Consider the following 27,906-nt stretch of genomic DNA (forward strand, 5'->3'; position numbering starts at 1 on the left):
GTAGTGCTTGTGGGACTCCTTCCCAGGACAGCTTTTTGAAACGGGCAGCAGGACTCTACAGAATCCCACGTGAAAAGTCTCTTTGCTGAATCTTAGAATCACACAATCATAGAACGGTTTGGGTTGGAAGGAACCTTAAAGATCATCTAATTCCAACTCCCTGCCATGGTCAGGGACACCTTCCACCAGACCAGGTTGCTCAAAGCCCCATCCAACCTGGCCTTGAACGCTGCCAGGGATGGGGCAGTTGCAGCTTCTCTGAGCAACTTGTTCCAGTGTTTCATCGCCCTCATAGTGAAGAATTTTTTCCTAATATCTAATCTAAATCTAGGATGGTTAGCTCATTTCGTTCTTGGCAAAAGTCAGTATTGTCCCCTGTTAGCAGGCATGTGTCAGTATTGCAGTGCTGCGCGATGTGGGGGCAGCTCAGGGGCTGTGCAGGTCTCTGTCCTGAACCCTTTCCCACTGCTGAGCCCCACCGCTGCCGACTGGGTCCCTTCATTTCTAACGGGGGCTGCTCTCCCCTTCGCCTGCTGCATCCCAGGTGGTGCTGGAGGAGGAGAAGCTGCTGATTTATTCAGGCAGCGATGCTAGGATTGTGGGCGGGAGCAACTCCTTTCCCCCCCCACCCCCTTTCTCCTCTTGTCCTCCCTCATAGCTCTCGCACTTCAACTTTGCTGTCTCTGCACTGCAGATCCCCGCTAGCCGGGAGAGCCGCACCCGGCGGGGCACCCCTCCCGCCATGCCGCCCGCCCCGCCGCCCTAGGCCGAGTTTTCTGGCGCCGCTGGCGGGGAGCGTCCGGCGGCAGGGGCTGCCATGCGGCAGGACAGGCTGACGGGCTCGCTGCGGCGCGGCGGGCGATGCCTGAAGCGGCAGAGCTCGGGCGGCGGCGGCGTGGGCACCATCCTCAGCAACGTCCTCAAGAAGCGCAGCTGCATCTCCCGGACGGCGCCGCGCCTGCTCTGCACCTTGGAGCCAGGTAACGCGCTCCCCCCTCCCGGGCGGCGGCTGACATCCCCTAAGCGGCTTAGCGGGCACCGGGCGGGGGGAGCGGCCGGGCCCGAGCTGCTGCCTCCTCGCGGGGTCAGCTCGGCGGTGAGGACGCGGCCGGAGGGCGATGAGGGCCGCGGGTAGGCGCAGCGGGGGACAGCTCCCCGGGGGGCGGCGGCCGCAGCCTGTACCGGCCCGAGGCAAATGGCCGCGTCTGGTCGGCAGCCGCTGCGGTGCGGACAGCCTCGGCGAGCCCGGCCTGCGTGAGACGCCGCCATCGCGGCCTGAGGCGCGGCGGGGTGTGCGGTGCGGGGCGCGGCGGCCGAGGCGGCAGGGCCTGCGAGGTAGCCCCGGGCTGGGGAGCTGGTGCAAGGCAGCCCCGGCGGGGAGCGGAAGCGGCACCGGGCGGGAGGCGTGCGTGGGCCCTGCAGGGCGGCAGCGCGCTGCCCCCTTCACCAAGGCGCTCCTCCTGGTCTCCGCGCCCGGCGGATCCCGGCTCCGTTCCCCGCTCCTCCAGCCGGCGCCGCCGCCTACGGAGCGCTTTTGTGCCTTTCGGCTGCGCCCTGTCCCTGCTGTCTTCCTCTACCCCCTAGGTCGCCGCTTTCCGCCAGCCTCCCCCCGTCACCCCCTCACGTCCGAGCCGCCGGGGCCCTGCGGTCTCCCCTCGGTCTCACCAAACCTTTCCCGCTGAACCTGCTAACTCCTGACTTGCTGGAGACCCCTCCTCCCACCCAGCCTTTGTCTGCGGTAGGGTGTTGTCTAAATTCGCAACCATGCCTTTGCTAAGGGAGAAGGCTTCTCTGTGGCTGCTTTTTCTGAATCCTGCTTCAGTATCGAAATCTCTTTTAAGGACCCAGGTGGTCAGTCAGTGTGCATTTGCTCCAGGGAGGTGGGCTCTCGGCAGGGGCACTGATGGGTGATCATTGCTGAATGTTATAGTTGCCTGCCATCAAAATTTCTGATAACTTATTTTTTTCATAAAGTATTGGAAATTTAAATTCAATTTACAATGTTAGAGCTGTCACTTGCAGCTGAAATGTTGCCTAATCCTAGGCATTTACAAACCGTGCAAGCATTAGAGTCTATTGAAACGTAGAGCAATGCACAAAACCATGTAAGATTCAGTTTCCCATTGTACTAGCTGTGTGTGTGTGTGTGTGAAGCACACATCGCTGACTGCCTCTCTGAGTTTTGGATGCTGCTATTAATAAGGTCTCAGATACATTCTGCTATAGGTTTATGGGGTTGCCATTGCCAAGGAGATTTCTTGACCCATAATTCTCACAGATCCCTGCTCCTACAGTAGCCTTATAATATCGCAGGTAATGAGGTTGTCTGGATCATGACATTCTTTTACTTACACTCTCCCACAAAGGCCAGGGGAGATGATCAGAGACGTAACCATGAATGCCATAGTCTTAAAGCCAGGAAATCCCACTGGGTTGGGATTGTTCATATGTAAGTGGATAGAACGGCGTCATTCAGGATGCATGCTTCCATAGAATGATGGAGACAGGCACCTGATATGCTATTAAAAAATTAGCTGTATCAGCTGTATGTCTCTTCTGAGAGGTTTCTGTACACTGCAGATTTTAGATGTTCTTTGATACATCCAAGTGAGCTCAGGTTCCTGACAAAAGTGATTTCATGCCAAGTTACTCAGAATATTACTTTTATTTCTCATTTTACAGATGAAACCCTACATTTAGAGACAAATTACAAGGCAAGGCTAAGAATCTTACTGAAACAAGTAACACTAAGGTGGTAGTTTAGGTTGCCACTTTTTTCTCTTAGTTTGGACCCTCACTGCACAAAAACTTGCTTTAGGCCTTTTTCCTCATTTGTTTTTGATAAAATATTTATTGGCTTTCCATGGGAGAGGTTTCAACAGCTGCTTTTAGTCCAGCCAGGAACATATAGTCATGTGCTTTGTAAGTTTGAAGCTATGTCTTTATAGCTCACATGCGTGCATCGGAACAGATCATCTTCCTATGCTTTTTCTGCTTTAGAATTTCAGGAAAAGTCCCATCCTTTTCTTTAATATTGCTGAGGAGTGGGGTTTTGATTCCCTCACCCAAGTACTTGGCTGACCACAACATTTTTCTCCCCTTTTGCGTCTCTATGTAGTCTTGCGCTGCGTTTCGGTCATGCAGTGGAAGACTGCTAGGGTTTGTGAGTTCGAGGGGTATAATCTTCCCTCTTACAGCCTTTCATTATCAGGGGTCATTGTGTAGTTTACATGGAAAAGCTAATGGGACTGGGTTTTGTGGGGTTTTATCTTTCTTTTCTTCTTTTTAAATAGTGTTTCTGCAATGGTTTCTGGTGATCTGATTGCAAGGCCATTGAACAGGCCTTATTTGCCCTTCAGAAATTTGGCTGGTGCCAAACATATGTACCTTTGTGTGTGCTTGTATATGTGGAGCTAATAATTCATACGTGTTCCCAATACTTTCCTGCTTACATGAGCTTTTTAGATATGAAGTGTCAGTTGAAGTGTATGAACTGGAGGTGATACTTAATATGTCAAATGACGCTATAGCCTGGCTGGCTTGATGTAAAAGAGCTGAGTTGTATTGACAGCGCTTACAGTCCTTGAGAGTAGGAAATATTGCTACATATATGGTATGTTTCTGCCAGGCTGTCCATACGCAGGAGCTGAGAGAAAGGTTCTCATAAGGCCCGAGGGGTCTTTTCTACAAAAAGCATGTGTTTATGTGATGGAGAAGAAGGTGGTCCAGAGATGGATGATTGATAAAAAAGGGAAAATCCAGTGAAAATGGGTGTAGGTCGTCTGTGGTAGGGTTGGATGGGTGTAGGGTACTGGGGGGGAGAAGAAGCTATTGAGGAGTCTAAGTTAGTTTGTGGGGAGAAGGCAACTGAATGCAGAATTAAACGGAGTTGCTGCTAAATGTAGCGGGTTATAGAAATGTAAGGGAGAAAAGACTGTATGTGGAAGAAGGCCCTGAGGAAAGACTGGTGATGATCCAGACACAAGTGGACACAGAAAAACGACAGGATTGAGTTAAAAAAAGAAGTATGTGGGGGGGTTGGAGAGTTGTTAGGAAAAGGGGAATGATGGATTTGGTAGGAAAAGTAAGAAGGTTTGGGAAATCAAGAAAAGTTGCAAAAGGGATAGGCATTAATTCCTTGAAGCTTCAAAGTCCAGTGTCAAATTCAGTGAAGAGTGCAGAAACCACACACAGTGAGATGGTTCTTGTACTCGAAATAAGTAACAGGCAATGAAATGCTCCCAGATTGCTGATCGCTTTCCCACTGATGCCCTGGAAAGTTCCTGGGTGGCTATAGCCTTTCCTTACCATCATGTAATTTGATGTGGGGAATATTTCTAACTGGGCACAAATAGTGTGATGCAGACTCCATGGCTTCTAAAGGTTACAGTGCATGGCCTGACTGAGCAGTTCCTTGCGATAGTGAAGAGCGCACTGTTGTAGTCTGGTGTTACCACATGATGTTGTTCTCATTTCTAATAATTTTCACTCGTCTTAATTGTCTGCCATGATTTAATAGACTTTTGTTGATGGAGGTTCAAGGATCTGGTGTCAGTGTCATTTAATCAAGAGAAACAGCTGTCTGGGCTCCTGTATGAGCTCCCTGGTCATGATGTTCGTGTATATGACACATTCTGCCTTACTCTGAGGTTGTATCTTACAGTGCTTGATTTTTTGCAGACTTGGCTGTCTTTGCTTGTGTCTTTTTCAGAAAGACGAAGAGAGAAGTTACTGGGATCTTTAAACCTTAGAAAACCGTGAAGTGATTAATATTTGGCTGTTGAGTTGGAAATAAATACATTATTATTTTGGAAGGCTACTGCTTCTTTGCTACAAGGCAGTGTTAGATAACATGTCCACATCTGTTACCTTACAAAAGGAATTCTTGGTCATGCTATCTTTTTGTATATATTAGGGCTTTCCAGTACATTAGATTGCATGGGAATGAGGCTCACATTTTTGCATTTACAGCAAACATGATGCAATTTCATCTTAGTAGGTTACTGGCATTGTTACAGTGTTTTGAATTATTATGAAGAGATTTATCTATTAGGAGTTCCTGCTGAGTGCCATGGAGTTATGGGGAAGAATACTAATAAACAGTTACTTCCAGGAATAATTTTAATTCTTGAATATTCTTTCAAGGCATTTCTATTATGGTTTGAAGCTTTTATTTTTGTAGGTCTGACAAGGATGTCTTTTAAATCTGAAGCAGGGAAATGGAAGCACCAATCCCCAGATCTCAGTGATGCAATTCTAAAATGCTAAAATTCTAAACAAAATTGGGTTTTGTGTGAATTGTATTTTCCTGTCCCCCAACAAAAGAAGGAGAAAAAAGCCTTGGAGGTGAAGACTGTCTTTAAATATATATTTATCAAGCAGCAAGGCTTTAAATGACTTATCACCACTTCAGTATGCAAATGCTGAAAGGCATTTTACATTCCATAACTAGCAACTACCACTACAGTTTGGGTTTGTGTGAAACCCACAGGCTTAGTCCTCCAAAGTACCGAGTATTACTGGTGAGTTGATTTGGATTTTATATACTTAAACCCATGCAGGATCAAAATCTGGGTGGTTTATATATATATATATGTATAGCCATTAAAATATATATTAAAAATGCTTGGCTTGATAGTCTAGAAAGACAAGAAGCTATACGTCACATAATTTTAACTGTAGAGCGATATATCACATTAAGTTACGGAGGAAAAATAAAAAAGGCTTTGTGCTGGAAGCCCTGAGGGAGGACACTGGGTGCGGCGCGGTGTTCAGCACCCGAGCACTGGACAGCGGCGTCTGAAGGCCCGGAGCCTTGTCCGTTCAAATACAAAGCGAATCCAGTGTTACTGTTCTTCGTGTTACGACATGCTCCAGTGCCACAGGCAGGATCCAGGGCAGACCAAACTTGAGGTCCTAGTGTTTTATCTAGTACATTATTTTATAGACTGTTAGCAGGTGTGCTTTATAACAATTAAAATGGTTTGCTCCTAAGGCCAAAATCAAATCTAGGCTTAGCTGAGAACACTGGCCAAATGTGCTTTATGTTCTGAGGAATTATATAAAAAATATATTCTGAGCAATAAAACAGTTTTAGCACCCCATACTTGGAAATGAGTTTTGAGTGACTTTATGTCAAGAAGTTGAAATAGATGGCAAGAAACTGTTTGTATATACTTTTCTATGGATGCATATTGTAGTTGCAGTGTACACATACAGTTTGTAGAATAATGAACTAAATGATTTTTAGTTAATTGCATTGTGCTGAACTACATCATTAAAGAGGGTATTACTGCATTTTAAAAACATTTTGTCCATGTTCTTTTTAACATGTGCCTTGAATCCACTCTGAGACAAGAATTCACAGAAACAGGTTGAAATGTAGTTGTTGAAATGTGTAGCTGAAATTTTGTGTTCTTATTTCAATTGTGGGTGTTGCTTTTTTTTTTCTCCTTCTTATGAAAATAATGGCCATGATTGTTTGTTTGTTTGTTTTCTAGGGGTTGATACAAAATTGAAGTTCACTCTTGAACCATCTTTAGGTCAAAATGGTTTTCAGCAGGTAATTGGATTAATTTTTCTCTTGAGTTTATGAAGAACTGGGTTCTCTTCGATCAAGGTACTTGCCCTAGTTCAAAAGTGCATCTGTCATCATAATGTCAGTATATTGTTTGCAGTTGCGTCAAGAGCTATTCCATTAGTATTTGGAAAATGCAATAAGCTTTCATTGTTTACTCAGCTATCTCCTAAGTCTTTGTGTCCTAGAATATTATATTTTTTTTACATCAATAAGTAATTTGTATTTTCTCTGTTAAATTCTGAAATGTGTGCAGTAAAATGAAATGAATGTGATGTCTGCAGTATTGTAAATGTTTCTATACTGTTGCATGAAACTAATGGTGTATTTTATACATTTTGGATGCTTTTGCTTTTAGTGGCATGATGCGCTCAAAGCAGTGGCCAGATTGCCAACCGGCATACCGAAAGAGTGGCGGAGAAAGGTAGGTAGACCTGTGCCTTTGTGGACATACTGCCTGTGGGTTTCTCAGTAGAGGTGAATATAATTAATGTTATTAGTGTTTTTTAAGAAATAGTTGGAAGTTGTAAGTTTAAGTTGTACTGGGGATTTTTGCTAGTTTATGTTCTTCAGTGATAACCTCACAGGGCAACTGGAGAGTGTGAGGAGACAGGTAAAGATAGTGTTTTCAAGAGTCAGGCTCTTTCTGCTTGAGGCTTGGATAACTTACTCTGGTGCATATGTTACTGCTTCATTCTGTCAGTCTCAAGGAATTGCACTGGTGAAGCTTCCCCCGCAGCTGAAAACCAACTGAAAGGAGAGCACATCTCCAGTGTAGGCTGTCATACTTATGAAGGTGCTGACAAGAATGCTCATAGAAACATTTGATGGGGGAAAGGCAGATTGCCTAAATTAGGGAAGTTCAGAGCCAAGAGTGATGTAAAATGGTAGAGTGTGCCATTAATGGGAAATTGTACCGAGTTAGTGTTGTAGGAAAGGGTCCACTGGGATTTTGTTACCTTACTTTATCGCTTTCTTCAAATATGTTTAAAGTTCCCTAGCCTAAAAAAAGGCATGTCTATTCATCTTTTCTGTAAAACTGAGTCACACAATCTCAGCTTTAAAAATGCAGTTCTAATAAAAGGGGTATTTTAAAAGCTTTATGAAATATATGTAGTTCCATATATTTTTGATACTTGAGATTAATTTTCTTTTATTTTCTTTTTGCTGTCTTTCCAAACTGAACTGTTGTTCTTTACAAATCAGGGGAGAAGAAAAGAGAAGACTTGGTAGCATTATTTCCTCACATTGTTATGATTTTATTTTTAATTTACAACTCCGGTGGATCATTATATCTGTCTAACAGCCTCCTTTCTTTCCTGAAATGTTCTTTTCCCACACTCCAGTAAGTCTTTCAGACACTTTTCTGTGGTATGTGACTGGCAGAGGTCATAGAATCACAGAATGGTGAGCCTTCTCCAGACAGAATGGTCTCGATTCTCTCAGCCTTTCCTCATAGGAGAGATGCTCTAGTCCATTAATTCTCTCAGTGGCCTCTTACTGGACTCTCTTCAGTAGCTCTCTCTTGTACTGGGGAGCCCAGGCCTGGACCCAGTGCTCCAGGTGTGTGTCACCAGTGCTGAGCAGAAGCGAAGGATCACCTCCCTTGACCTGCTGGCAGTGCTCTGCCTGCTGCAGTCCAGGAGGCTGTTGGCCACATTTGCCAGGAGGGCACATTGCTACCTCATGGTCAGCCTGGTGTCTACCAGGACCCCAGCTCTGTCTGCAAAGATGCTTTCCAGCTGGGTGGTCCCCAGCGTATGCCAGTGTGTGGGATTGGTCTTCCTCTGGTGCAGGACTTTGCACTTCGTGTTGAACTTCATGAGGTTCTTCTCAGCCCATTTTTCCAACTAGTCAAGGTGCCCTTGGGCTTATCAGTCATTCTGTCCTAGTTTTATGTTATCAGCAGGCTTGGTCTGCCACATCATCCAACTCATTTCTCTGTCTTTCCCTCTTATTCTGACCATCTCTCTGTTTGCTCACACATGACCACATGATGCTAACCAAAAAAATAGCATTAAGAAATGGGGTGCAGTCTTTTCAGTGCTATTCCCCACTTCCCAAGTGATTTTAAGATTGATACCAAAATTAAAGAAGCACTTTGTATTGGCAGCATGTTGATTGTTCCCTCTGCTTGCAGCAGACGCAGGGTGACATCTGTGGCATGTGACATCTGCAGTATTGCTGTGATATGTGACATTTGTTTTCTGGGGCTGACAGAGATAAAGAATCCAGTCAAACATCAGTAGGATGTCAGCAGTGCCAAAGGCTGCTGGGAGGCGGAACAGTGGCATTTCTCTGCATGGATGCCTTTGCAAAAGTGTGGGAAGGGAAATGTAAATGCAGAAAACATGAGATTCTGGGAGCTGTCTATAAATTCCTTCATCATGTAATTATTTATGTGTGTAAATCTGTGGGAAGTGTCTGAATTGCTTTTCTCACTTGAGTGAGTTAATGGCTGATAACAAAACTCGACCCATTTGCTTTCATGATTTCTTTCAGTTTCCTGAAAAGAAAGGTCATTTATTGCTGCTTGTCATTGTACGATCTGTCTTGTGTCTTGCGGTTCAGGAACTTTTCAGATGTTTAATAAAGGTCCAGCCTTTGTCTTGGATACATGTGCATAAATCTGTTCTGGTAATATTAGTCTTTAAAAACTAGCAAAATGTTTGTTTTCAGAACTCCCTGTAGCATCAACAGTTTAGGAAGCCCTCTGGTTAAGAGTAAGTAACTGTGATCAAAGTGATTCTTTCAGATCAATCCCAAATGGTTAATACTGTATGCTATTTTTTCTGTAGAGTTGATCAGAAGGGACCTCTGGTGAAAAGAAGCGCTGCTAGATTTCTTCTATGGGATTTCCTGGAGATGGATCCATGGTTGAGTTTGAGGAAAGCCTGCAACAGTGTTACCTTTTTATAAAACTTCTTGTTGAGGTTAGAAGGGCTGAACTCCTAAGGAGGGTCCTTGCAGGAGAATACACTGCCATCTTGGAGGGCCCCTGTGGATTCAGTTTCTGACAATGGACTTGCATCTTTGTAAGCAGGTCACAGATCTGGACACTTAATGCTAACTATTTCCTTATTTTCTGTTTTAGGGAGCAAGCTATTACTTTAATTGTGCAAATATTGTTTTAGCTGTAGGCCTCTTCTGCATATTTCAAGTCTTAACAGCAGTCACATATGGATGAAACTGATGAGGTTTATCTAATGGTGTATATGGAAACTGTTTCTATTTTAAATGAGAAGTAATTTTGTTGGCTTGCTTTGTTTATTTCTAGGTTTGGCTGACTCTAGCTGATCAGTACTTACACAGTATAGCCATTGACTGGGATAAAACCATGCGTTTCACATTCAATGAAAGAAGTAACCCTGATGATGACTCTATGGGCATCCAGATAGTAAAGGTAGCCAGCTAATTTGTTTGTCTTTTGAAAAGTTGATTTATATGTCTTTTTTAATAGATGAAATTTGGATTTATTTTGTTCTCTGAAACTGCTTTGGCAAAAATTGCATCTTATGTCCTATTGGCTCACCAAAACTATTTCTTCACTTCTTTGGTCCTGCACTGGTCTGGTTAGTATTAGCTGGGAAAAAAATGCTATTACTGATTTATTTTCCCCTCTCTCTTCCCTTCCCTCCCCCCCCCCTTTTTTTTTTTTGTAAAAGAAGTACCAGAGTTTGATGGGGACAAACATAAGTGGGTTTTTTCTCCCCTCTTCTCTATAAATAAGCACAAATGTTTGCTGTGATTAAAAAGTGTGTTTTATGGTACAGCAGTTGAGCCTTTTTTAGTTACTTTACAGGAGTGAAACGCCCTTGTCTATATATATTTCTCAGCTAATGTTTAATATTTAGAGCACTGGGTGGTTTTAGGAAAAAACTTAATAGATATTTATTGGTATGTTGAATTTAATATTAGTCTATTTACCTATTTAGGAGGTATTACTCTGTTTAGGAGAGATTGTGTTCTATAGTCACCTTAATTTGTGCTCCCGATTATTACAATGGTCATCTGTACTTGGTAATTAGAGCTTATAGGTGTTACTTATGAAATAGAAACATTGTAATACGTTTTGCCCTTCACTTTTAAATCTCAAGGGCACTTTGTTGATTTGAAAACCTAGTTGATAGTAGGGTTTTTTATACTTTGATAAAAATGGTTGGCCATTTTTGTTCGGTTAACATAATAGCTGTTATGTCTTGCCCCTTGGAAACCTAGATATCGTTAATATCTTCTGTGAAACCTTCATATCCTTTAGGTAACTTGTTTACTTAAGAGCTTGCTGAACCTATTCCTTTTCAGTGAGCTAAAGGTTTACAGATTAAAAAAGAAATGTTGTCATCAACTTTCAGAGTATATATATGGGGAAGGTGGAGGTAGAAGGAGAACTGGGTCAGGCAGGAAAACTAAGGGGGGAAGGAAAATGCGCATTTCTTCTGTACGTTCTTGTCTTTTTTCTTTAAAGGACCTTCACCGAACTGGTTGCAGTTCTTACTGTGGCCAGGAGGCGGAGCAAGATCGAGTCGTACTAAAACGTGTTTTGCTGGCTTATGCCAGGTGGAATAAATCTGTTGGCTATTGTCAAGGATTTAACATACTAGCTGCACTTATTCTGGAAGTAATGGAGGGCAATGAAGGGGATGCCCTGAAAGTGAGTAAAATATTTTTTTTTTCAGATTGGTTTTAGTTAGTGAACTTTAGAATAAACCAGTGTGTGGATTTTGTAGACAGCCTAAAAGAGCAGGACTCAAAGGAGTTAACCAGTTTATATCTGTGAATTGTTTGTTATCTTCTTTGAGCTAAAATGAGCAGCTTGAATGCTATCACTGTTAATTTTTGGTTTTTTTTCCCCTCAACAGAAACAAATGAGGGCTTGGCCATAATGAAAATAAATGGGTCTACTACTACTGACTAGAATATCTTATCCCATAATTGCAAGTCTGCTTCCAAACACTGTAGGTAGCTGAAACCTCAGATTCCATTATTAACCTCCTGTGTGGCTGTAGCATGCAAGGCAGTTAATAAATCTGCTGCATTTTAAAGCAAATTCTAGGAAAAGACAAAATAAATATTTAAAATGAAAGTAAATCACTTTGAAGTTCCTTTCTGGGCTACATTAGTCGTACAGTGTTTTATCTGTTTTAGACCTTTTCTATTCTAATTAAAAGAAAGGTTCATGAAATTCATGTGTCAGAAAATGGAAATGCAGTTTAGTACAGGATGAGGTTGAAGGTTCCAAGATTATGTGTGAATTTCCTTAAACTTGTTTATGTGTGTGAGTTGGGGTCAAATGGTAAAAGATGACTGTGACTCTTGAGCTAATGAGCTGATTATTTTGCCTTATACAGTGATTTAAATATGGTGAATATTTAAATTCACTCTGAGTTTCTAAAACTTAAAGCTTGTGGTAGCACAGTCCAGCTAGCTGATATTTAATATTTCATTCTAGGGAGCTGCCTGTAGTAATACAAATATCATGGTATACTTACTTCATATCAGAGAGTAAAATTTTCTTTCAATAATCCTTGCTAAAAATTTCCTCAGTATTTTTAACTATATTTTGTCATATTTTATTGTGCTCTTACACTGTCCAGAAGCTCAAAAAGCACATTAATATAGGAAACATGGTTGCCCAAGGTTTATGAAGTCCAAGTTAATTGTAGGAACATTCTTATATTATTGGATTTTCTTTTACTGTGAGTGGTATCATGCTTCTTGTCCTAAGGAGACAATGGACTGCCCTGAGGAGGTAAAGCACTGAAATGGGTCTTACCTGGCAAAAAAAAGATGGAAAATAACTTCTTTTCCAGGCTTAGTATGTGGTCTTTGTAAGGTTGGAATTTCCCCAGAGGAAAGAGGGAAAAGAGGAGAGAAAAAATAATATAAGAACAAGGGTGGAGGGGGAGGAATTGGGGATTATCATGTGGCTGTTCTGTTATTGTAGTCGCTGTGCTATCTAAAGCAAGTGATGAGTGACTTTGGAACAGCTCTAGAAGGTGTTGCCTGTAAAGCTGCCCTCAGGATTTGAGCTATGGGGAAATTGTTTGAATTATTGCAGGGTCTAGGAGCTAAGGGAGCAAGGGGATTTTGGGGCTTGCCAGTCAGGTCCTCTTTCTGTGCAGGACATTATAAACTAAAGCTTTGTGTCTGGATGTGTCTCCCAGAGGCTGGGAAACAGCAGGTATTACTGATACCATGGGGCTTTAACAGCACTGGACCCAGCATGGTAGCTTCAGTGAATGCCCAGCCAGGGGTGTTTGAGTCTTTGCTAGTTAAGGTAAACATATATAAGTTAAATCCCTGAAAACACCGCAAAGTTAGCCTACTGAAATTATGCTAAGCAAGAAAATTACAGCTTGCATATGTAGAAGCTATCAAAGTATACACAGAAGTCTCGTAGATACTGAAACTTAAAAACCTTTTTTTTCCTGCAGATTATTGTGGGGAAATATTACAAAGTCGAATAATAAACATAAATATGTAGAGATATGTCATGAAGAAAGTATCTATTGCAAACTGGTAAATACATGAAGCTGCTTAAAAAAAATTCTCAAAACAATTCACATGTCAATGAAATGGAAAGGATTTCAGTGTTGCAAAAAGATTTCTGTCTTTTCCTATGCTCTCATATATCTGAGGTTTCTGAAGTAATACCACTCAGTAGAAAGAGAACAAAAACCTTTATAAAATGGTTTCTTTAATGTAGGGATTTATGGCTTATGTCTTAAGAAATTAATTAAATCACAAGTAGTGTAGTGTAAGTTAATGTTGCTATAGTAAATTATTCTTCCATTGATTGAAATGTATCTGAAGAAAACAAAGCATATTATTAAAAGACAGTGAGACGTCCCAGAATTCAGCAAAGGTTAGGGAATGTATCTGAGAAATATGAGACTCCAGCTTACTTACTGATCACCCATTTCCTTTCAATCCTTAACATATAACAAAAAAACCCAAAATCAAACCAAAATGAAACAACAAAACATAAAAAATGAATAAAAGGTATTGATGTACCTATATTGACTACTGATCTACAAGCTTTAAAGCATGGGACAGAAAAGGTTGTCACTGCCTGAAAAAAATCTTGCAAGGACAAGTGGTAGTATGTGGTCACAAGCAACTGGGATAGAAAAGGAAGCACTTAGACTATGTAAGGTGATCCTTTTCTAAGTCTGGTGTCTGCCAAGCTACTTCTGTGGGCATCTTATGGAAAGAAAGGGGTTGTAAGGAGGATTCTCCTGTGTATGAAGGTGCCATGCTCCTCTTAAGCATTAGGGGCTGTATGAAACAGATGATAAGGATCCTTCTCTGAAATTTTAACAAAGAAGTAAGGGAGAGTTGAACCAGATGGGATCCACTTGCAGGCTCTCTCGATACAGCTTAGAGGCCGTAGAGGTTTTAAAAGATCCTGAAGTGAAGGTTAGCATCTTCTGTTGGACTGATGATATGTATCGACTTCTGCATATTTCTTTGTTGCGTTTGTTCATTCTCAATGAATGTCATTGACAATGTTCAGTTAATACATTACCACCCTTGTAGTTGAACTATCTCCCTTGAAACAGATGTCTGTTTAAAATGCCTCATGCTGCTTAATTTAGCACCTTTTAGAGTGACAAGATGAAGTGCAGCACATGGTAACACATCACAGTAAAATATGTGAAGAATGTTTTTTAAAGAGCAGTGTCTTGTATTTTTGGAGAGGGGAAAACAAGATGATCTGAAAGATCAGTCTTCTATTCATGGCAGTTAAAAACCAGAGAAGGGACAGTAGAGCTTTCCAACAGTGTGGAGAATCTCATAAGCACATAGAGCATCATAAGTGCCAAAAATTGTGTTTGGTTTGACTAATGCTTCCAATTTGAGCATAATTTTCTGTGACACTGGTTTCAGTCATTAATGATTCTGAACACCTTCAAGGGCTTGCTTGCACCTTGGCCTCTTGTGGATACCTAGAGTACCTGTGGATGCTTAAAATTATAATGCTTTCCCCTCATATAAATGGAGATACCAGAAGCATGTGTTGCCACTGGCTCCAAGCCATTCTTTAGTGAATAGAGAACTTTAAAATTTCTTTCCCCCCCCCCCCCATTATTCCTAGAAAATAACTGGCTCTGTAAGTCCTACATGATAGGATTTCATTTTCCCCACAGATCATGATTTACCTGATTGATAAGGTGCTTCCTGATAGCTATTTTGTCAATAATCTCCGTGCTCTGTCTGTGGATATGGCTGTTTTCCGAGATCTTTTACGAATGAAGCTTCCTGAACTGTCCCAGCACTTAGACACCCTGCAAAGAGCTGCTAACAGAGAAAGTGGAGGTAGGTTCAACAGAAAACGCTATTAAATTCTTTTCGTCGTTTAATCTGAGCATTAGTCTAAAAAAATCAGTCTTTTAAGTGTTTACATGAGTTTATTACTTAGAATATATGTATTTAAATTGTTACGCTAGTGATGGTTACCATTATTGATAAAAAACAATAAAGGGAAATAATTTGGTCCCACCACTAAATGCAAACAGAATTGTGTTGACAAGGATATAAAATGTATGTAGTGACAACACTGTAACAGACAGCTTAATGCAAGAGTTGTTAGCTTACATAGCTGTTCTGGGAAGAGTTACAATGTGAGAGCCAATGGTGGCTCGTTTCTACACCTAGATGTAGATTTCTACACCTAGATGTTTAGTAATACACAGGTGCAAAACTCAGAAGTAGGTCTTGGGTTGCTATCTGAAAACTGGCTTTCTGAAGAAATGCAGTGGGTTTGGATTTTCTTGCTTTGTTGCGCTATGAGTTGGAAGATTTTGGTTTTGAGGAGGGAAGAGCCATCTTTCTCATATAAGGGAAAAAAAAATGGGGTGGTGTTTTTCAAGATTTACAGTCCAAAACCAATGCTGCTGCTTAGAGCTTTTTACAGTTCAGCAGAATGAAAGGTGACCAAGTATGTAATTTTTCCATCACTTTTTTTTCTCAGCTTGTCTTTGGCCAGCTGCAGGCTAAGTAAGTTTTGAGCAATAAGAGAGGTATTAGAATGTCTGTTGGATTTCAGTATGCAGTTTATACTCCTTGTAAAATAATTGTAAATTACAATTACTTCAAGGTTTTTTTTTGGTTTCTTTAATTTCAGGAGGCTATGAACCCCCACTTACAAATGTCTTCACAATGCAGTGGTTTCTGACCCTCTTTGCCACTTGCCTGCCTAACCATACAGTTCTGAAGATCTGGGATTCAGTATTCTTTGAAGGTTCTGAAATTATACTGAGAGTAGCTTTGGCTATCTGGGCAAAGTTAGGAGAGTAAGTGTTCATTTTTACCTGATTTTTCTTTTCAGTATGAGCAATGAATATAGCTTACATTGTTCTAAAGAGCACATCTCAATTCTAAACGAGATGTGATCTTTCAGGAGAATGACTCTGCTTTAAAAAAGCTGCGCAAATTGCCTCTGTGGCTTCCCCTGCAACTTGTGTGTCTGACATCATGTCAGAATGGAGATAATAATTAATTGACCCTTGCTGCAGGAAATGTCTCCAGTTGTTCATGTTGTCTGTGTATAATGTCTTTATACTACGCTAAAACTTTGGTTGGACTTAACTGGGACACAGACTTCTGAGGGAGCTGGTAAATACTCTGTGGAAAGACAGAGACTTGAGGGTGACTAACAGATATATTTGGGTACCTGAAGCTGGGGATGTTAATTCCCTTATTTTCACATAAGGATTTGAGCCCATTATCTATACCCAAGAAAAGAGTTCAGTGTTACTGAGAGATTGATTTAGTGTTACATGGTTCTTTTCTGTTAAGGCCTGCAAACAAGTTTTCCTGAAATTCTCTGCTTTTAAGCACGTTCTAGCCAAGTTTCTATTATAGTCCTTCATGGCCTTGGAAACTCACCACGTAGGACAGAACATAAGAGTTTGTTAGTTCTTCCAAACTCCCCTATTGTCATAGCAAATATTTGCATTCCAAAGAGTGTACAGTGCTCCTGGGTAAATGAGTTTTGTCACTGACTTCAGTGGGAGGTGTGAGCTCTGACACATTAAGCAGATGTTAGTTCAGCTGGAAATGTTTTTCAGCTGGTGTCAGCAGCTGCGTCAGATTTTTCTTGTGGTGCCTATCAACACTCACCTTCCTATTTATCCTGGGGCTGACTCACTGGGATTTATGTTCAGCTCTGTCCTTGGAGGTTTCGTTTCTTTTTGTCTTCCTGAATAAATCAGCACTGCAGGCCAGTCGCATTGTCAGAGGTTTTGTTCACTATATTTAATTTTTAATCTGAAGAACAATAATTAGAGTAATAATTTCCTAAGAGCTTTATTTGTTCAGTCCATCAACAAAACTTGCATGAATCATTTGCATTAGGATTAAATTACATGTACTCTCATTGTGCTTTGCTACTTTGTAACATACCTTTAGATAAAAGGTCCTTTTGTAGTTGGTCTCTGTGCACTTAGCTGTAATGAATTGAATATTCCAACTCATAACATGATAAAAAAGAAAGTCACAGCTTTGAAGATTTCACCATAAAACTTAAACAAAAAATGAAATGTGTTTTATAAAAATTGGAAGAAACAGAATGAAGAAAATCTAAGAATATGTCCAAAGGAATAAGCTGATCACACTGCACACATTGTAACTGTTGTCTGTGGAGAATGGGAGAAGATCTGGAAAATTTGGGGTCAATTAACAGAAGGGGATATTGGTGGGATAACCAGAGATTGAGAAGATGATGAGTCACTAAACTGAACAAGAATTGAAATACAGTAAGTCTGTGATTAATGATATCAAATAAGATGAGGAAGTAAAAGATTGGGCACTATGTTTTTGCTGGGAGAAGATTGTTATTTTGTTCTTCTCTACTAAAAATAGAACAGGGGGAATTTAAAAAAGTGGGGCCTGAAACAAGGATCATAGTCTTATGATCTTCATACTTCTCAAGACTATCCTTCTAGACATGAAAATGGGGTGAGAAGTGCTTTTCCTAAAATATGGGTGGTTTAGTCACACTTCTGTTTTGAGGGAGACTGAAGGAATGAGGAAGTTAAAAATAGGTGCAGTGGAGAAAGGAGTATGTGGAGGTCATGAAAGACTGAAGGTATTGGGGAAGGAAAACAATAGCTTTGTGATAATTAGCTACATACCTATCTTTGGTTTACTACTTTCATCATCCTTTTAGCTAAACTCTGTTAAGATTTCAATATGAGCAATGTGTAAAACTTCCATTGTTGTGAAGAGTTTCATAGTTCAATGGTTGTTCCCTATATTGATTCTCATGTTATAGAAGTGAAAGGGGCAGAGAGAATAACTTGTCTGGACATGCTTGAATCCTTTATCATGAGCAGTCAGGACAGAAAGCTGTGTTCAGTACATCCTTTTAGTGTGCCAGCATTGCCAATGCGACATGCACAGTTTTATTATCTGGAAGCTTAGAGAGGATTGTAATTTTAAGAATTAAGGTGACCAAAGAAAGCACATTTTTTAGGATGACAGAAAGTTCAGTTTTGGTTTGGATGTGTATAATCATATGTAAAAGTAAAATAAAAAACCAGTATGTACTTTGATGTAGGCAAATAGAGTGTTGTGAAACTGCAGATGAGTTTTACAGTACCATGGGCAAGCTGACCCAGGAGATGCTGGAAGACAGTCTGATTGACAGCAATGAACTCATGCAGGTGAGTAATTGTGATATTATTATTGTTTGTGTTTTCTTTGTATCCTGCAGGCGCTGATTTCTAACAAATGACATTTTTGTTCAGATACTTTATAAACCTAAACTCTTCCAAAAATAAGAGTTGAGCTAACATGTCAATGAAACAGATAGGTGACCTGCAGTTAAAGCTAAAAATCTTATTTTATACATGAAGTATAGAGAACCAGTAGGTTTCACTAGATCAAAATTGGTTGTATGGTCACAGCTAAAAGTTCATTGTGATACACTTCCCAACTGTATTTACACAAGTAAGATGTAGAATCTTTTAGTAGTCATAATTTTTAGGGTGTTCTTTTATTTTATTTCTATGTTTTGGTAATTTATTACAGTGTGTTATCTTTGTTCTGCGAACACTGTGGGAGACAAGTTTATCAAAAATATCCTTCATGATTTAAAAACAAAGGTCTTGAACAGTCACAGTGAACTATAAACAAAGACATTTGTAGATAATTGCAGTCCCTGAATTCTTAAAACATACATAACTGTATGAGACCAAAGATCCATAAGTTCTGGGAAATGAAAGAGCTTCAGTGTTGCAGATACAATTTTATTAATTCACATTTATGCTTCTTTTTGTGATGTCCTTGAGGTGTTGTCTACTTAGATGTTTTATAAAGACCTCATGCTGCAGATCTAGAACTTTGCTTTTGATGAGTTACAGCATGGTGATTAGGCGGGTGCAAATACAGGGCACATAATTCACCTGAAATTTTTTATCTGTCTTAGGAGAAGGAAAAAGTCAGTCTCAGTCTATGAAGTTGCATGAGTTTAACAGTAGTTAGCGGATGACTTCTGTTACCCATTATTGGAAGCAAACTGTACTGTCTGGGATAATACACTTCCTTAGTCTGGTAAAGTACTGCCCTGAAGTAAGGGATTAGTTTCAGATTTTTTGTTAGTGGTGGTGGTTTGTCTGTTGAGGGAGCTCTAGGAATGGCAGAGGTGAGCACTGTGCCTTTCTTGTGCTTCAAAAATGGAAACTCAGCTGGTCAGATGTACTCACATGCTTTTTAAATCAGTATCAAGGTTTCTCATAAGACAGTTCAGATATTGAGGATATGTGAGGAGGGCAGCACAAACTGATGCCTTCTCATATTCATTGTGTTTCAGTTCTGGTCTCAAGGGTAGTACAAAATCAAGATGTGGCATTTGCAACAAAGAATAATACTAGGAAAGCTGAAATGGGCTTTAGTGACACAATGTGGATTTCTTATTTTGCTGTTGTGTGTAATAGAAGGTAAGGCATAGGTGACTTGCTGGTTGTAGGGTTGGAAGGTTCTTTGGGTTTTTCAAGGGTTGCAATTAAAAGTATACTAAACTAGCAGTCATGTGCTTCAGCAAAAAATAAGCACTTGGTGCAAAATATATATGTATTCATAAGGTACATGTGTATTTTGTGATGCTGAGAGTGAAGATAAAATAGCATTGGCATTGATACGGAGAATGTGGCAGGTATAATTTTTCTGTGTAGAGAAACAGTGTGTCTGGTTTATGCGGGTCTTAGTTGAAGAAACCATACTACATTTTAGCTAGCGTTCTTCATGTCAGAGGCAGGCATTGGCTACAGGCTGTCTCTAAGTGGGGAGAATTAGGCACTCCAAGAGTTTACCATTAGGATATATGAATGCCACCATGTGTCTGGCTGCTGCATTTGAGCAACTTTAGCTGAACTGGAGAAGAAAATAAAGAAATAGGAATTGTTGTATTAATGAAAGGTTTCAGGCTGCTTGAAGATGCTGGTTTTTTATATTGCTTTAGCCTTTTCCAGAAGACTCAGGCAGAGATGAATGTTTAGACTGCTTTGTTTTCAAAATGTTCTTTCCCCTAACCCTCCTCCCCCCCAGTCAAAATCAGAATGGTGAATTTAAATCTAATACTTTTTACAAGGTGGCTCAAGGATTAGTATCCTACTGTGGGAAAGGATTAAAGTCCTCTGCCTTCCCTACACATTTCAATAAAGGTTGCTGGTGCCAGTCATCTCACTTTTTTTTTAGACTTGCATGGCATTTACATTTGCATCTACTGAGCTACCTGTCCAAGCTCACTTAAGCCAGTGAAGTAACAGGCACACCTCTGCCATTAGAAGACTGTGCTCTAAAAGGCCTGTTTGCTTTGGGAGTTAGAGGAGGGAGGTACAGCTGATCCTTCAGGGTCAAGAGTTGACAGAGCAGATGTCTAAAGTAGATCAGAGAACACTTGTCCTCATTCTCTCCACCAGCATGTATAGTTGGTGCAAGTTTATCATTAAAAATGCCTCACTCTCATGCTGACAATACGCATACCTAGGAGTGAGGACTTAAAGCTTTTGCAGATTTGATCCTTGCATGCAAGAGTTCTTGCAATGTTGTGCCAAGGACAGCATGCAGGAATTGGAGGAGCAAGCAAGCCTGCAGCTTCCTTCTTTTCAAGATTGAACAGTTCAGGTAAATAAAAGATAAGTGCTGCACAAATCAGATGCTAGACCAGGTATGTATTCAGGATGAGAAGTTAAACTAATAGGGTATTCAGCAATGCCATTTTATTGGCCTATTAATAAACTTCGGTTCTTACATGGAGACAGAAACTCTATGTCAGGTGTCTGCAGATATGCTAAATGCTGTGTGCTAGATTGAGTACATGCTTTCATGCATTCTCAGAAAGCAAGTGCTTTTATAAGCAGCTAAATTAATTTTGTTTGTATGCCTAGAAATGTTGCAGCATAGAGGAGATGAGATACAAACAGGAAAAGGAGAGGCATCCCTATGTTTACTGCGGTGAAGGAAAGCAGGGATTAATCCCTCCCTATCTCTTCTTTACCCTGACTTGATATTCATTGTTAACTTTCTACTTGAGTAGCACTTTCTGTTTTCTTTTGGGTTTGTTTTTGCTTTTGCATTTTGTTTTCTTAGTGAAAGTGAACAGAGAGAACTTTAAACCAGTGTGGGGTGGCTCTTGAGCTAAGTGTGTTTGAGCTGTTGGCAAAACTGCTTACCTCTACTACAGCCCATACCTTTTGTATGGTGTTCTGCTGAGGGTGTAGATGGCTTTGCATTTTTTAGGGTAAGGCAAAGGCTTGATAAATTCTACTGGTTTAAGAGGAGAGGTTTATTCCTTGTCTTTTTTCTTGTTCCCAGAATCTGTCCCTTATGGCCATAAATAAGATAAATAAGTTTGTCTGCATCATGCTTCATATGTGTAGGCTGTTTCCCTCTGGCGCAGTTTCACCAGAATTAACCAAATGACATCCAAGGCTGTGTACAAACTAGGAACAGAATGCTTTGACTCTGAAGCATTGCTGTCAGGAGCTCACAGGTGTTGATTGACAGTGCTTTTTAATTTCCAGTGGAACTTGCATCAGCATAAAACTTGTTTGTGGATCTCAGCCAGGTGGCAAGTGAGGCTTCCATTTATAATCTGATAACAAGTAATTAAGCTAAAAATGTGTATGCTAAATAGAAGAAATTGCACAGCATCTGAAAGAGGCACAGATTGTAGACAGGCAAGAGCTAAAAGCATAATCTAAAACAGTAGGTGCAAGGAGTAAACGGAGGACTCTGAGTCGACTGTTTCACTTAAAGGGTAACTCACATATGGAACAAGTTACCTGAAAAGGCTGTTGACATAAAGAGTAGAAATAAATTCCAGACAAACCTCCTTCTCTGTGAAGGGAGAGAGTTTAGACATATGGGGAGAAAAAAACCTAGGAAAGTGTGAAGGAGATCAAACAAACAGGCAGACATGTTTGGCCGGAGGTAGGTCTTTCTCCAGATCATAAAATTCCTTTGTCTGGTAGACTGCCGGGATATTGCTGTTCAAGCCCTAGAGAATATCTGTCTTTCACAGTAGCATTGTAGCTTAATGGAGTGGCAAAGCTTCAGCTTATGCTCTGGGGTTTTGTAGTCATCCTCCTTGCCTTGGAGTCTGTGCCTGGCTCAAACTATAATAGCATTTTCACACAGAAGCATGTTGAGCTGCACCTTTGTTGTCCTATGCCTGATCCAGCCAGGATTGTCTTTCTTGCTCCTTACAGCTCACGTCATTGCCATTAGTGAAACTTCTTTTTCTTCTTCTTTGAGGAAAGATCTAGTACTAAAATCATGTTTGCAATCTTACTTAGTGTACTTGGTACAGGCAAGGCATGGTTCAAGAACAGGTTATGCAGAAGTTGTTAAATTCCCTTTAATCTTAATTGAGGCCATTTGCCTTCAGATGAAAATGTCACTGACTTAAGAGCACAGGGGAAAAAAATAACAGAAGTGATTTCTGTTGTAGCTAATCAGAATTCTTTATGTTGCTGTCTTTCAGAAGGCATTTGATTTTCAAGATGGGGAAAAGCTATAATATCTCAGAGAAACTATGAGAAATTATATTTTGGCTATTTTTTTTCTTTTTACTCCCGACATTGAGACTCCCAATGAATTGTGTCAGTTATTTGAAAGTGCTGAATAGCTGAGAGTGTACAAAAGCAGGGGAAAAAAAGTCAACTAAGAAACAAATCAGCAGTGATATTGCAATGAATATGATGTGTCTTTATGCCAGGTTGGCTGGTAACACACATTCTGTTATTACAAAATGACTTAAAGCAAAAATAGTACTGAAAGCAAATGCATTTGCAACTATTTATCTTTGCGTATTGAAGTAAATAAAATGTATTGGAGTTTTTTATGGCCTTGTTTTAAGTTCTAGGGACTACAGTACTTTTTTGATGAAAAAGAGACTTTATATGGTGCTTAGGGACATGGTTTAGTGGCAAACTTGGCAGTGTTAGGTTTACAGTCGGAATCAATCTTAAGGGCCTTTTGCAGCCTAAATGATTCTGTGATTCCATGTTGGGTTCAGAGAGTTGCAGAGAACTTTCTTTGTTCACCATAGAACTAATTTCTTTAAACCCCCCTCAGCCTCCCCCCCAAAAGAAAAAGTCTCAACCCAGACCCAACCTTCCCTCCTTTCCCCTCCCCAGATGAAAAGCAGAAACTGAGAGGAGAAAAGTTAGTTGGATAATGTTGGGTACTTCCTCTTTGGTCATTATTTTTGTGTTGAAGCAATTTCATTCACATAAGCTCTTGGGGCTGCTCAGGTGAAGTAATGGATCTGTTAACAGTCCACATCAAGTGAGGACCTGCTCCTTCCTATCTGTGCTAGCGTCAGTACCTTGTGGAATACTTGAGCAGAAATGTAGGTCTTCTGGAAGATCTCCAAAACCTCAGTGATGCCTAAAACATCATGATGCATTCATGTAAGCAGAATTGTAATTGAAGGAGGAGGGTTTTCGGTGTGCTGGCAAGAGAAGGATTGACAATGATTATTAAATAAATATAGGAGTTGAAAAGGCCCCTCACATCTCATGATATTGGTTCAATTCTAATTTTTTTTTTCCTCTGTATTTTTCTAGTGCGTCAGCCTTTATTTTTCTCACAGGAAATATTGACTGAACCATAGAACTAGACCGTTTCTATTGTCTTATAGCACGTGAGAATGTGCAGCCTTTAATCCTGCGGAACTGTGAAAGTCTGTTCATAAAGACATCTTTTGTGGCACTGTCAGCTAAAGTGAAAATTTAAAAACCTGCTTCTTTTTTTTTTTTTTTTTTTTTTTTTTTCCCCTAGACTGTTTATACCATGGCTCAGTTTCCCTTCCCACAACTGGCAGAATTAAGGGAGAAATACACATACAACATTACTCCTTTCCCTGCAACAGTAAAATCAGCTTCACTTTCAGGGTAAGTTATGCGCTGTTAATGGCATATGGGGTTATTGTTTACCCTGCACAAATAGTGAAAAGGCACTTGGCATCCTTATTTCTATGCCCCTAAAGAAGATAAAGAAGTTTGGTAACAATCATATTTAAGAATGTCTCTTTCTTACTTCTCTAATGTTCTCAATTGACAGAAGGCTAGGCAGAACGAGAGACAGTGATGAGGAGAATGACCTAGATGATGAGGACTCAATCGCCAATGCAATTGGCTGTCTTGGACCATTAAGTGGGTTTTTGGCACCAGAGCTCCAAAAATACCAAAAACAGATGAAAGGTAAAAATGCTTTTGTTCCTTTTGGAAAACATACTTAAAGCTGCATGACTTTGCAGAAAAATCATCTGTAGCTTCCTCTGTGAAAGCTGCTATGGAAATTGTATTTTATATTCACCTAGAGATTACAGTGGGTAGCAAGTGACTTGCACTGGATCAACAGTGATTTTTATGATGTCCCATGAGAGGCTACAGTTATTTATCCTCAATCCACCCCCATCTTCTCCTCCCCAAAACCTCAGGCTGATGCAGCAGTCACTGTTACCTGATTAGACATCATCATTCCTGTGGCTTGGTTTTGTTGAGACCTATAAGCTGCAGCTTTCCTCTTGATAGCTGTAGTGTTTGATTTTCCCTTCTCAAGGGACTGTAAGTCTCTACCTGCTGCTCAAGCTAGCACTTAGAACATCAAGCTGCTGTTGCAAACTAAGCCAAAGACAAATAAACATCCCTTGGAAAAGAATTATCCCTTTGACCCTGGAGTGCTAAGTTGGTGGTGCATCAGAAACAGCTGTGAAAATAAATTGCACTGCTACTGTGGATCAGACACCTCTCAAGTTGCCTGATCCTCAGCTGCTCTGTGCCCATCCTTTTTGTTGCTCACTAGCAGCTTTCTCCCTGGGGTGCTATAAATGTTTCTTGATGCTTCTTACTGGTACCATTAGGCTGGCTGTTTAATCTCATGCCTGCTTGACTGTAATGTGTTGTATCGCTTGTATTGTTAGCCTCCTATTTGACCAACTCAGTGTCTTTAATAATCACTTTGTGAATTACTTTAGTGATGGCTTGATGTACTTTCGGTTAATTGAAGAACTGGGTTTAGAACTTTGCGTTGCTATGTTAATTGACTTCTGTACTCTTAAAACTCCCCTCAAACCCTTGCTATTCCTAAGCAGTAATAATATTTCTTATTATAAATAATGCAGCTTTGTTTAATATGCGTGTTATAATAAATTTTTAATTAAAGACTACAGTTAAATAAGATTACATGAATCAGACATAGACTTCCCTTGTAGATAATCTGTGAAACTCTTGAGTATGCCAATTTACTCATCATCGTGGCTTTATTCCCACTGTGCAGATCAGAATGAAGAACAAAGTCTTGGTTCCAGTAACATTGCAGAATTAAGTCCAGGAGCAATAGACTCTTGCCAAAGTGAATATCATGCTGCTTTTAACAGCATGATGATGGAGCGTATGACCACAGATATTAATGCGCTGAAAAAGCAATATTCCAGGATAAAGAAGAAGCAGCAACAGCAGGTTCACCATGTGTGTATCAGAGCAGGTAACATATTAAAACATGCTTCATTTATTGATTTATTACAATCTAATTTCATCATAGGAGACAAGGCAAATAACATTCTTTCACATTTAACCAAACAGGAAAAAAAAATAAATACATGGAATAGATAACACAGTAGTAGGATAGCGGGTACCACTTTGTACAGACAGACTGAAATGAGAAGATGATGTTTTTCTCTTCTTTTGTCAGGATCTGAAGATGATGACCCTGGGATTTTTTTAAGTCCCAGGGACCAGCTGAACAATGGTATTTAAAAGTGTCTTTGCTAGCTTGGTGAATTATGTTGATCTCTCTGATTAAAAACTTTAAATCTTTGGCATTCTTGGAGTTGACATACTGATGCACTGGGAAAAGGGAAATTAAGAGATGAGTATGCTTCAGACCAAGTGGCAAGTAGATTTCTAGCTGATCCAAATGATCCTAACTCCCCTGAGTTCATCTGGGCATGGCAAATTGCACAACTGAAGAACTGGCTTAGGTGTTCTACTGTGACTGACAATTTACTTAGTCATAATGATAGTGCTGTGAGGATTGAGCTGGACATCAGTCCCTTTTTTAGTGATCCATGTTATGGAGTCCATTTCCCCAGTTGGCAAACTCGACAATGCAAGGTTAGCATGAACAGCACAACTGAAGGCTTTAGTGGGTGTGCAAGCTGAACACAGCTCACCCCACTCATTCCTCCCTTCTTAAGTGTCATCTTTCTAAATCAGCATTGAACCATGCAGATGGGTCACTGTGGAGAATTTTTATTGCTCTTCTGGGTTGTCTGAACTTGTCCTAGCAGGAGCATTTGAATACGCACAGCTGCAATTTTTCATTAATACTAACATCAATTATAAGAATTTTTTTTTTAAGAATTTGCTTGAATAAGATTGTAGCCAGCAGAAACAGTGCAAACAGTAAAATGTTGATTCCCAAGGATTGCCAGTCCTTTCTAACAAACCTTTCTAATCTTACTAATCATGATGTGGGGCTGGGATTGTGGTTTAATCAAACTGTCATCTGATTACTTAATTCTGAGTCTACTGCTTTGGCTTAATAAGAGGACATAATAGAGAAGAGTTGCTGTGGTTTATCCATTAAAAATACATTGGTTCATTCAACAGTCAAACAAGCCTCGTGGAGAGGGTGATTTGACTGACCTTGTACAGGGACTGAATTGCCTGTCATGGTTGGATGAGAAATGAAGGAGAAGGGAAAGATCAGAAGCCAATATTAATGTTAAACTATCAGGACACTGAAGCTCTAAAAATTGAGAAGCTATTTTCATTATGATTTATTTTCATGATATTCCTGGCTTGGAACTTAACCCGTAGGTAAGAAGAAGCAGGGAGCGGGGACAGGAATTCTTTACTGTTGAAGTTGCAGCTTGTTTAACTCTAAGATGTAAGAGAAATTTTTTTAATAGTGGTCAGTCCTTTGTTATCCCTCAAGAAAGGCATCAAATTTGGTGGTGGATCCTTAGAACATTAATTTGTTTTGTTCTTTAACAATACTGTGTTTCTTTTGAACACTTTCTTTCAGACAAAGGGCCAGTTACAAGCCTCCTCCCTTCTCAGGTAAACCATTCCCCAGTGATAAACCACCTCCTTTTAGGAAAGAAGATGAAATTGAATAACAAGTCTCTCAAAAATGCTGTTATTCACATCCCAAGTCATGCTACAGGGAAGATGTCTCCCATTCCCCAAGAAGATCTTAAAACAAAACTGAACTCTCCATGGCGCACTCACATACGAGTGCATCGAAAGAATATTGCTAGGGGCAAAGGCCAGCTGGGCTATGGAGATACCATAGGACTAATAGATGAGCAGAGCGAGAGCTGTAAAACAAATAGTCCTGGTGCAAAGGAGGAGAATTCCAAACATTCTGACTTTGGAGAAGAAGGAGAAGGAGGTGGTTTGGATGACAGGACTACTCGAAAAGCTGACCGGCAGTCATCTGAGCCAGTCTCTATGGACAGCAGTACAAACATATCAATGGTTCAGCTAAAACTAGAAGCACTGGAACTTGCCTCAGATAACAAAACTAATGCTGAGTCAACATCCCATCAGTCCAGCCAGCCCTGTTTATCAGAGTCCTCCCGTTCATCCAGTGACTCTGGAAGCTTGGCTAAATCTCCCCACCCTGGGAACCCAAAGCCACAAGTCTTCAATCCTTTTCCCAGTGTCAAGCCTCTTCGAAAGTCAGCTACAGCCAGGAATTTAGGGCTGTATGGCCCCACTGAAAGAACACCAACTGTCCACTTCCCACAAATGAGCAAAAGTTTCAGTAAGTCTGCCAGTGGCAACAGTGGGACCAGGAAACGATGA

General features: G+C 40.5%; 1 protein-coding gene across 1 annotated transcript; it reads left to right on the forward strand.

Annotated features, from left to right (window-relative positions):
- Positions 1-817: 817 nt before the first annotated feature.
- TBC1D30 (TBC1 domain family member 30) lies at positions 818-27,906 on the forward strand (the record flags this gene model as incomplete). The annotated part of the gene is made up of 12 exons (XM_080613277.1): positions 818-980; positions 6,501-6,562; positions 6,936-7,001; positions 9,855-9,980; positions 11,043-11,228; positions 14,728-14,896; positions 15,705-15,873; positions 18,141-18,246; positions 23,870-23,982; positions 24,152-24,291; positions 25,370-25,576; positions 27,122-27,906. The coding sequence occupies 12 exons, from the start codon at positions 818-820 to the stop codon at positions 27,904-27,906; spliced, it is 2,292 nt and encodes a 763-aa protein (XP_080469403.1).

Source organism: Psittacula echo, assembly GCF_963264785.1.
Source record: "Psittacula echo genome assembly, chromosome: 1".
NCBI lineage: Eukaryota > Metazoa > Chordata > Aves > Psittaciformes > Psittacidae > Psittacula > Psittacula echo.